This window comes from Sinocyclocheilus anshuiensis, unplaced genomic scaffold (assembly GCF_001515605.1).
Source record: "Sinocyclocheilus anshuiensis isolate Anshui unplaced genomic scaffold, SAMN03320099.WGS_v1.1 scaffold1831, whole genome shotgun sequence".
In the NCBI taxonomy this organism is placed as follows: domain Eukaryota; kingdom Metazoa; phylum Chordata; class Actinopteri; order Cypriniformes; family Cyprinidae; genus Sinocyclocheilus; species Sinocyclocheilus anshuiensis.
The window spans coordinates 246,153-258,558 of NW_015551116.1; the positions used below are offsets into that span (position 1 = coordinate 246,153).

General features: G+C 40.4%; 1 protein-coding gene across 1 annotated transcript in view; it reads right to left on the bottom strand.

The window, feature by feature from the left end:
• LOC107663002 (threonylcarbamoyladenosine tRNA methylthiotransferase-like) overlaps positions 1–12,406 on the bottom strand; it is a 240,386-nt gene that overhangs the window by 196,448 nt on the left and 31,532 nt on the right. The window contains exon 4 of the mRNA XM_016453136.1: positions 9,910–9,994. Within this exon, the coding sequence (XP_016308622.1) occupies positions 9,910–9,994 (85 nt within the window). The remainder of the gene's footprint in view (positions 1–9,909; positions 9,995–12,406) is intronic.

Genomic DNA, 12,406 nt, shown 5'->3' on the forward strand with positions numbered 1-12,406 from the left:
AAGGACAGCTAAAAAAAAAAAAAAAAAAGCTGTTGTCGTTCCATCCTGACGGATGACAGCCGTGACAGCTCAGTGGAATCCCGGAAAATAAACCGTGGAACTTTGACCAATGAGAGAACAGTTTACTCGCACGTGACTTGTATTAAAAAATTTGGTTCGTTTAGAAACTTTGCCGTGTGAAAGTGAACCGCACCAAGAATAAAAAGCAACATTGTAATAATTTTAATCCCTGTTTCGGAACAAAGCAATCGATCTACAGGTGTGAAAGCACCCTAAATGACTAACTAGCAGTGCAATTTTATCCAAGAGTTGAATGAATGATTTGATCATCAGTGAATAACAACTTCAATTGTAAAACACTTTAGAACACTACCCCCCGGTTTCACAGACCAGGCTTAAGCCTAGTCCTAGACTAAAATGTAAGTCTGAGCTGTTTCAAATGAAAGAAACTTGCACTGACTCATTTTAAATAAAATCAGTACCTTTGTTTTGTCTCAAGATGCACACCAGTAATGTTTTTTTCTAAGGCACGTTTATAAAAATTACTTAAATGTCCTAACTGAACTATGGCCTAATCCTGGCTTAGTCTAAGCCCTGTCTATGAAACCAGGCCTAAAAGTCATGTAGTCGTTTACAAGATGACTGCTACAGTATAATGCTGTATGACCTTTCGGGTCACAACAGAATGTACTGCCATGGTGGAAAATAGAAAGTCAGAAAGAAAAAAAATCATGATGTAGTGATTTTTGTGTGTGTGTGTATACTAATACCCAGAATTGTTTTTTTTGTTTGTTTTTTTTTAAAAGGTCAGTAACTCTAATTGATCAGGGTCAATAGATCCTCAGTGAAGACTCAGTGGAAAATCTCCACAGTGCTGAGACTCAGAGAAGATGATCTGCTGGCTCAGTTCACTCAAGCTCAAGACTTGACACCTACTGCACAATCAAAATACACACCTGCACTGCAGATCCTCTCAGACAGCACCTCACATCCGTAAACAACAGCCCTGAAGCTCCTCCGGGGAAACACTCCTGAGAGCTGAATGAAGCTGGAGACAGCCTGCATCCGAGTGGGACGAGCAAAGCTGGAAGATCAAGTTGTTATGGTGGTGCTCTGGTGATTGACAGACAGTGAACACTCAATTTTCCTTCTCACTTCCTCTGTTTCTGAGTACAGACCCACAGCAGGTCTTCCCCATGCCAAACTGGACAGTTTGTACTGTATATCAGACATCTCAGCGCACACCTGAGCTGTCCTGCGCCTGTCGAATCAATCAGCTGTACTCAGCATGTCATTCACTGAGTGACTCCTGCCCATCCCAGACGTCTGATCGCTCTCCTGAACATCCTTCTTCAGCATCGTGTTGAACTGAGGCTGAAAGGTTCACACGTGGCTTCATTAGACAACACTGGGCTTGGTAAGACAGGCCTCAATATGCACCAATTAGTGTCCCTGAGATACATAGTTATTAGTAGTGTTAAATCAACCACCACTACTGCTCATCCTGAAGCGTGTCGTCCTCCAGACGGATGTGATTCCTCAGATCATGTGTGATGTTGATGAGAGTGTGCTGCTACTACACTAACTGATCAAAGCACCATTTTCACCTGCTGGACCAGGAAACAGACAAAACAAATCCCACAGACAGTGTGAGGAAAGGAGGAGGAACCAGATTCATGTCTAGAGAGACATTCTAACAGTCAGAACACCATAGCAAACATCACTGGGAGATCCTTGTTCAGTTGTACACAGGGTGACTACCAGAGACCCTTTAACGAGAGGAGACTCACGATTCCTCCAGTCACTACAGAGCGGAAAGCTCATCTTCTGCTCTGCTAAACGCCTGTTAGAAGTTCATTAGCACTGGTTAGAGAACGGGACAAAAATCGTTCGCTCTCAGGGCTCAACTCATTAACAACTGTTGACTTCCAGAGGTGGGTGAACTTACAGGCCACGACTACAATCAATCTGCTCTACAGAAGAGAGGAGGAAGACAGCAGGCCGAGTGGAGAGAAGGAGGGACGGCACTAGGGCTGTGCAATTAATCAAAATACAGTTTCGATTTTGGCCTCCAACGGTTATGAAAATACAATAATCGAGATAAAACGATTATTGTGCCCCATTCCCCACCCCCCTTCCAGCGGTGCGCTTTCACTCCTCCATAAAAGCCCAATTTCATGAGCAAATCAGTAAAATCATGTAACGTGACTTTTGCAAAATGGGACTTAATTGATTTGTAAAAATGTATTAGATTTATTAATGTTTTAAAAAGTGAGAAAGAGAACTTGCGCTGTTCCTCAGGAGGATTTCTGTGCAAGCGCTCAGAAACGAACACGGACAAAGTCAAAGTCATCTTTTAGCTGAAGGTGCACGCCTAAACGGTCAAATACACGCAAAATTGTCAAAATGCGGCACTTAGTGATTATTCACGTAAACCCTCGTCGGTTACGTATTAAATGAACGTAAAGAGTTGAGAATAAAAATATATGCGTAACAGTAAATTGGATCCGTGCGGCTCTTAAAGTGACAGCGGGCTACATTGCTGCCGACTGTGTGCTTAATATTAATCAAACAAGAAACGACAAAGACAAAATCAATCACTGCTCTTGACTGAAGGACTTTTGTAGCTTTAATAAGAAACAGAGAAAGTTTAATTCTTACAGTGAAGACTATGCTGTTTTATTTTACATTTGATTATTTATTTCTGTAGTAGGCTGTTAACTGAATACTTTAGACTTGCATTAACCTTAAAAACCCATCAAGTACAGTTTGTTTCATTTGTATCTTTTTATTCTATTGTATTTGTCATTTGCTTTTTAATTACTGAAAGTTTAATTATTTTCAATAATTGAGGACTTTTTTGTTTGGTTGGTTTTTTTTACTAATATTAGTTACCCTAGTACTCTGCTGTGGTATTGAGAATTGTGAAGTTTCGCTGGTCTCTAAAATGTAGATGTCATAGCAACCTTACTTACAGAAAATATATTTGATATATATCACTATATTTAAATAAATCACTCTGCTGAATATCTTATATAGTATCCACACAACTACATTCCTTCTTAGAGAAAAATGGTATCTGTAAGGATTTCCAGTCAGGATTTAGACCAGATCATAGTACAGAGACTGCTCTCATCAGAGATACAAATGACCTGCTCTTGTCATCCGATCGTGGTTGTATCGATTTAAACCATATCACAATACTGAGACTGTTCTCATCAGAGTTACAAATGACCTGCTCATATCATCCGATCATGGTTGTATCTCTCAATTAGTGCTATTGGACCTTAGTGCTGTATTTGACACTATTGACCACAACATTCTTTTGAATAGGCTAGAAAATTATGTTGCTATTAGTAGAATTGCACTAGCATGGCTTAAATCATCATCAATTTGCAGAAGTGAATGAAGAGGTATCATATCGGTCCCAAACACAATATGGAGTACCACAAGGTTCAGTACTAGGACTGTTGCTTTTCACCCCGTACATACTACCCTTGGGAAATTACCATTAACTCCTTCCCCACCATTGATGGAATTTTCTGTCATTTATGAGACAACGCTTCCCCGCCATTGACATTTTCTGGCTTTTCATGTACAGTAGGAGGCACTATTATGCAACTTCTTAAAGCGTATTGAATGTCTGGATCAAAACACGCCATCGTGTATGTAAGCAGATGCATATGTAAAATAATGAAATCATCAAGCATTAAACTGCATGTAAATCAAAACTGCCTAACGTTACCGAATGAAATGTTGATCCAAGAAGTGGCATACGGACCATGCAAGCTTTGGATGTGTTGATGGAAGCGATCCATTCCATCTGTTTTGATCATCATTCAGAAAAAAAGTTAAACACAATTTTCTCAGCTTTTTTAAATGTTGCATTTTTCATCAAACTTTCCCACATTAAAGTGTTGATAAAAAAGATGCCATGAAGCTAGAATAAAACAGCTATAATATTATTATTAATTTAAGTCTTCTGTGATCACAACATTCTGGCCAGTTTATAATACCTAGAATATCGCAACGCTAATATTAGTCTGTCAATTTCATTCATATCCCTCTTGGAATGATGCTTGGATGACTGAATTAGAGAACAGAAATGAAACACTGAATAAACTCGTCCGATTGTATGGACTGCAGCTGATGAAACTGAAGCCCGGAGTTCAACAGGGTTTGGCAAGAACGTTCAACAGCAGGAAAGTGAGAAAGTGTAGGGAAACAGAGCCAGACCTCAGGGAAGTGTCATATGGATACATAAGTTAGAAAAAAAGCAGAAGAGAAGGAAACCGCTCAACAATCTCCTGCATTAATAGCTATGAGATTCATTATGAGTTTCTATGAGCAGCAGATTAAATTAGCCATCTTCCACAGACGCGCTCATGAAACTGCAGGAAGCTGCTGACACGGCCTGATCGCACCGGAAATTACACCACACCTTATTAGAGCCTCTCTTCTCTCTCATTGTGTCTGTAGTTGCAGTAGATGCATCTGCTGTCTAAGAGCTGCCATTCTCCTAAAGTTATAAACACTTTGTTTTCCTTCAAATACAGGTGATAAACAGCATGTTACTGCTGCCTGGAAGAGCTCAAAATCTCTCATTGATATGCTTATTTCTCACTGTCAGACAGTTAGAGCAGACAAAACTGTTTACACACACATCAGACACAGGTAGAAACACCAAAAGCGAAGGCTTGCAGAAATGTGTCCGCTGTACACCACACTCTGCATCTCCAGAACTGGCATTAGAGCAGTGATAAACTTACAGTAAGTTTAAAGGGGTCATATGATGCTTTTTTAAAGATCATTATTTTGTGTATTTGGCGTAACAGAATATGTTGACATGCTTTAATGTTCAAAAAACACATTATTTTTCAAATACTGTACATTATTGTAGGTCCTCTATGCCCCGCCTCTCTCTCTCACTCTCTCGTGCTCTCTCTTTCTCTCTCTCTCTCTCTCACATACGCATGCACGCACGCACACACACACACACACACGATGCGCAAAACTCCGCCTTTGAACAGTCAATAGCAAATACTTAAACTAATAACAAAACAGTAGCTGATTCAGAAGCGCCAGATTGTCATAGCAAAGTCAGAATTACCTCCTCTCCTAGGTTCACGAAACGGTCGTCCATAAAATGCATTGCTGTTCTGTTGTAAGTAATCTTAAAGATTCCTAAATGCATCTACTTTCGGAAGGCCAAATAAAGTGCTTTTGCTTTCGCCTAGAAACACACAGCGTCTCCCTGACATGCTGCTTCAACACTAACTGCGGTTACTGAAACCACGCCTTCTTTCTTTGCGTGCACATTTGGGCCGCATTATGCAAATATTTCCACATAGTGAGGTAGATATGTGGGGGCGTGTTAGAACGAGCCGTTTTAGGGGGGCGTGGCAGAGTCTTAACTTTGATAAAGAATATCTCTTTGGTTTTGAGACTTTAGTGTTTGCAACTTCAGGGATCTTATCTATTCACGAACAGCTTGTAACACTCCAAAGAGAAAGGAAAACTTGAAATCGCATCATATGACCCCTTTAATGTAAACTCTGTTCTAATATCTTATTGGACAGACAGTGTAAAGAGCAACTAGGATTATAACTACAGCCACTGCATGAATAAAATGAGCCACTGACGGTCCTGTGGACTTCATGTCAACATGCGAATGTCTCTCACAGACTCTCAACAGCATCAGTTCATTCACACTCAACTAGTATCTGTGGGTCAGTTTACTCACCAGCATTACAAGAACACTTGGGTTAATAAGGACACTTCTGGGCCCTCATTTATCAACCGTGTAGAAAAGGTTCTATACTTTGTCCTTATTTTTACACACATTCCTACATATAAGTACAAGCTGGTAGATCCCACACTCTGCGTGAAACTGTTCTTACACACTCATCTGTGCGAATGTGCTGTTGATAAATGAAGGCTCAGGAGTTTCTGTAATTCAAACACCTTTATGAAAAAAACCTGTCAGAAAATGTTTTACTGAAATGTAAAAAAAAAACTTTAGATGGGTTTCTGTTAGGGTTAAAGGATAGTATGAGCTCAAAATAAAAACAATTACTCCAATAAACCTCCAGTTTGTGAGTGTCTTTTACCCATCATGCCCTTGGTGGGCCAGTACTCACAGGTATCCACAAAGGAAGAATGCAGATGGAGTAAATGGAGTGCAACAATGACTGTGGACTGCACAGCTGCTCACACACACACAAACACACACACACAGTGTCTGATCACTGCTGTATTTAGAGATAGAATCAGAAGCACAGATTTGCGTTTGTGTGCTTGTTTGGTACAGCTGAGCAATATTACCACAATGATGTGCATCATGGCAAACAGCACATACAAGGGGAAGTTATGCAAGCTCCCACCTTTAAAGAAAAAGTCTTGTTTGTCTGTTTGACTGGCCGATATAACAGTGATGCAAGACTTTATTCTGACACCTACTGGCATGAATGCAGCATTGCATAAAGAATAAGGTTTGGTTACCTTTGCCATCATGGAAACAAACTCAGGATTCATTTACAGCACTGAAAGTGTCTAATAATGGTCAGATGGTCATGTGATCTCGACATGGCAGTTGCATGAGAAGGGATCTAATGTACAATAAATGCTAAACTGTGGCTGAGATCATCAGGCATACATGTCGTTTGCTGATTAGGCTTATGAATCAAATGAGGCATTAAGGTGCTGTGAGGCTGAACAAACCCTTCTTTGTGCCGCACACTCCTCTTTCACCTCACCAGCTGCCTTCACGACTCTTCATCTCCGTCCCTTGTTTTTAACCTCTTTGTTTAGCTCTTTGTGCGAGAGCCGCCACACACCGACTAGTCACGTGACACTGAACACTGTGAGCTGCTCTCACCTTTCATGATCAGCTTTCCTCAGCGCACAAAACAACCTTTGCAGAAATCAAATCCATTACAAATGTCTATGAAAACATGTCAACACTACATGTTGTGGGTTGTTGCCGGGATGTGATGCGGTTGCTAAGGTGTCCTGAGTGTATTTTGTTTTAAATGTGTTGATATGTTGTTGCTAGGGAGTTCTGTGTTGAGAGGTCAGCTGTAGGCAGATACTACTACTAAGAAAAAAAAGACAAGATTTTGTACAAATAATTCTATAAAATATTCTTCAAATGTACTTGTAATAAAGAAATTCAAAGGTTTTCTTCGTCCATCTTACAAAATAAGCCCTTAAGGCTGATGATACACGGGGCAACGTGGCCGTCAAAGGGTAACCAGGTGAGACACAGGCACGACTGATATAAAGGGTCCAGGTAGAAATTTGTAACCCATTCTCAATAGGAAAGTGCCCAAGCAACACTGCTCAAAAAAAGTTGCCCGGCAAAATTGCTCAAAAAGTTGCCCGGTGTGTCATTAGCCTAAAAGCTTGTCCTGATAAAAAACCATTGTCTTTCGCAGACCAAAATCATGTTTCATGGACAAGTTGGTGCTACATATTGACATGTTGGTGCTTCTTCACCCTTCAGTAAATGTCCATGTGTCAGTCTAGTGTGGCCTATTCACACCTGCTATATACAACTTGGCCGTGTCTTGATTTAAAGGGGTAGTTGCATCTTTTTCACACCTGAGAATACATTTCAAACAGTTTATTTTGACATTATTGCCATTTCTCTAATATGCATTGGTTGATTAAGGGTTTTGTGTCCTTGGGTGGGATTTTCTAGAGATGACAGATACAGCTAGGATTCAACACAAGGAGGACCTCCATCAGTGTCCATGTGCCGGCTGTCTGGTGCAGCAGATGAAACCGATCACATCTGATCACTCTACTCAACACACACGATCTGAGGAATCATTCATGACTGCAACAAGACGCCCACACTCAACTTTAATAGTGCTGGAGGTTTCCGTGAAAATAAAGCTGATGAGAGTTTGTTTAATGCAGTAACGCTGAGAGAGAAAGAGAGAGAGACAGACAGACAGAAATGTTGATATATGCACACAGAAAACATCATTTGAGGCCGTTTCAATGCGATGCGTGTTCACAATGTGCGCGTCTGTTCTTTTGTGTGCGATGATTGGCATGGCTGCTCCTTTCACAGCACTAGCTGCTGTTTTTGTTCAGCCTTTGTAAATGATTTGCATTTACTCAGCGGTAACGCTTGTGTTTGCCTCTGAGCCCACAGATGCTGATATGAACCGTGTGTGTGTGTGGTGTATTGGCAAGGCGTTGCACTAATTCAATATGTAAATGACATGTAGGAACCCAGCGAGCAGTCAGACGCGCAGCTCAATGCAGCAGTAATTGCATTTGCATCACAGCAATGGCTCTCAAATCTCCCTCTCTTATGGAAATCCTCTCTCCACTTCATTCTGCAGAACTGTGTGGTTTGGAAAAGGCCTCATTCTTCAATGACTAATTTTAATAACATTTGCATATTCATTACAATTAAGGCGACTTTGAGCTTTTGGTTTTTAAGTTAATTTGTATTTCTCAAGTGACGACAAAGACAATAGCAGAAATTACGTGGAATTAACGATTGCAGCACATTCCCCAAAAACGAACCTTGCAAATGAGAAAATTTTACATTGTGAGGATTTGATAGCCAGTTCCTGATGATTTGTTTTTAATCTGAAGGGTTTTCAGCTGCATCTCAGTTCCTAAAGGAGGCCATTTGGACGCTGATATTACAGAAGCATTGAACGTAATCTCTCTTATCTCTGATCCAGCACTCGCTCTGACAGCCTCATATCAGCCGTGAGACGCCACAAACATCAGCTCAGAGACCACAGTCAGCAGCTGTAATGACATCTGTGTAGAGCGCATCCGTTAGCCATGGAATAAATGGTCAAAGAAGAATGTATTCTGACAGACACAACCCTGAGCAATCAGTGTGAAACAGCGTCTCTATGAACACTTCAGAGCAGGTCTGATGGATGCTTGAATACAGTGCTAGTCAGAGGGTGACTGCTGCATTAGTCAGTGTTTGCATGCTCTAAAGAACAGTTAAAGCTCTTCTTAACAGAATTAATCACAAAGTGATTACAATGACAGAAACCCAGAATGCCCTGCTCTCAGCCCATCGTGTGCCTGAGTCGCCCTCAACCCCCGCATGCACAGATCGCTCTGCTTTAATCTGAGCGCTTTTACTTAATTTACTTAATTAACCGAAGGTCAAAGGTCATGCTCTGAGAGGAAGTGCTGCTGAAACAGGAACATGAGCCTCTACTGAAACTACAATGAACTGATAAAGGACACACAAACACGCAATCTACATAAGCAACATCACGACTGAGATGGAACCTCATAAGGGACTGATTTGGAGTGCCCTACATAGGCGGCAACTCCACACAGCACATGCAGCATATAAAACACTCAGAAATGTGGGATCAAATGCCTCACTAGTGGGTTGGCAAAATATTTTACAATACAAGTGAGGATATTTGGCCCTCACAAGTATAGTTAAACCAGTACACACACGCAGTTAGTAGTTCATTTATAATTACACTAAACGTCCTATCTCTGCTTGTCTAGCTAGATTGTTTTTGGTGTACAGTGGGCTGCATTTGTCGCTCAGTCACACAGAGGTCTAAACTAATCAATGACACTAATCAGTGATGCCTGCAGCGAGTGTCTGTTCACAGAAGAATTGTTCAAACGAAGATTCATTCATTATGAACCACTGAAAGTCCCTCATCATGCTGTAGCTACTCAAAGAGGTAAAGCTGATCTGGAAACAGTTCTATACAATGTTTCCTAAAGTACTGCAGCAGGTCCATTCAAGAGAGTAACAGATGCCCTGCAATAATGAATGATATTTAACGTATTAATATAAGAATTTCTGACCTAATATTAAGTCAGAAATTCATGCGTTATTTCTCCAGGCCATAAATATATAATGCAAACACAGTGAGTGTCACAGAGACGTACTTGATGGAGTTCCTGAAGTGATCTTCTGCTGGGTTTTTGACTGTGCAACTGTTCAGCAGCCACAGATCAGCGTCAGACGGGTTCTCTGGAGAAACAGAGACAGACAGGAGCAAAACATATTAATATTACTGCTGCCATCACAAATTACTCGCATAGTCATAACACAATACTGTGGTTTATACTCTATGTACAATACTATGGGTTTAACACCGAAACATCGACCTCCCTGTCGTAAGAGTGATGCTAAACCATCAAACGATCAATAGAGCCGGAGAACAGCGTCACTACAGTCAAATACCCTCAACAATAATCAGCATGTCTATAGAGAAGCAAACTATGACTTTAGACTGGTGGTACTTACCTCTTGTCTTGTTTTACGCTCATAGTTTTATTTGTAATTTAAATAGTGCACATACTCCAATGACTCAATCCAGCTCTTGTTATTACTAATAAGAGCTTATTCAAATAATCAAGTCACTCTAATAAAGCAGAGTCAGTCTGTGTGAGTCATTGCAGAGAACAGATATGATAAACGCTGACCGTTTACATCGCTTTTCTGTAGTGGTTCAACGGATCACAAATCTCACGGTTCGGATCACATTACGGTTTTTGACCCACGGATCGGATCAGCAAGAAAATAAAAAATATTTCAATTTAACTTGCTTTCTATTTATTACTTAAAGCGAAGTACTTCTTTGATACCACAGCAAATATTACTAGATTAACTAAGAACGTTTAAACATGATTAAAGAGACAAGAGAACAGCCAGTAAAAATAAGAATAAATACACAAATTACAAGCATAGATAAATACAACAGAATATGTTACAAATAAAATAAGGCTGGTAGTATTCAAATACAGAAATGTAATAATTAGGGAAAATAACACTGCATGGTGTTCACTGTATAAATTAAATACAGATTTTTATCGAGAACGTCGCACGAGTAACTAATCGAGTTCCCTTTCACCTTTTCTTTCTGGGATTGTTTAAAATCCGCTTGCTTGTGTAAATACGAACAAATGATAAATTTATACTCTATGATGGTTAAATTTTGCAATTAATCCGTGGATCACATGCGTGCCGAACCGTGGGGCTTGGTCCGTACGGATCACGGATCAACTATGATCCGTTTAACCACTACTTTTCTGTGATTTTCATTCAGGATGATTGCTTAATCATTTCATGGAAACTGTCATATTTCCATTTGTATGTCAGGTCGTAATATTTAGAATGAACAGTTTGAAATGATTATGTGTACTGGAGCACAAACGACTCTAATAAGATCTGTAACATGATCTAATGCTGCTTTACAGGAGCGTTTCACACGACACACACCTGAGGTGATCTGCTGTCTGAACTCACACACACACACACACTCACACACACTCACACACACACACACACACACACACTCACACACATACACACACACACACACTCACACACTCACACACTCACACACACATAGCGAGAGACTCGGCTGCACACTCACTTTCACAAGGACCTTTATGAGAGTTTGTGAGTGTTTCAGCGATGAATCACACAGGATTTCTTCCTCTCTCTGCTCCGAGTTCACTCGTGTAATTGCAAAGACATTTTTGTACAGCTGATCAGCACAGGTATTATAGTTCAAAAATAATAACTGTGCACCTTTAAAGATATAAAGGATTTATTCATCCTCATATTGTTCAAATCATATAAAAGGAGATGTGTCTCTTTTGCATGCAGTGAATGTGAATGCAGAGAGGCTGTTAAGATCCAAGCATGACAAGTGTATGTGTGAGCCTAAATCACTATTTGAAGCTCTTTCTCAGGGAGCACAGCTGTATGTTTGGACAGGATGGACAGGAGGACAGCAAAGAGAAAGGAGGAGGACAAGAAGCGTCCAAAACACACCTGATCCTGGCCTCCCTGGCCTCCACAATGAATGCTGGAGCAGGAATAAATCAGTGCTTCACGAACACTCAACACTGAACTGTATTTTCAAGAAGCGAAAACATTCACTTACATAACCTGCAGAGATCTGGAGCCGCTCAACGGACACTTAGGAAAAATATTTGCATAGTAAAATTTAAAACGAGCCTCAAGTACAACAGGATTCATTATTAACCAGATTTACAAAGGGACAAGAGTCAATTCCCCCCATTCCCACTGAGAAATGTGCAGAATCACTGACAACACAAGTGTAAAAGTGTAGAATCACACACACACAAACAAACACACTTACTTTCTAACCTCTTACTCTAACCCTACACCTAAACCTACCCATCACACAAAACTACAGGCATTTCACATTCTTAAAACACTTCATTCTGTGTGATTTATAAGCTTGTTTCCTCATGGGGACCAAAACATGCCCTCACAAGGTCAAAATTTACTGGTATTACTTTACTTTTGGGACATTTGTTCCTCATAACCTAGTGAATACCAGTACACACACACACACACACAGACACACACACACACACACACACACACACACACACACACACACAC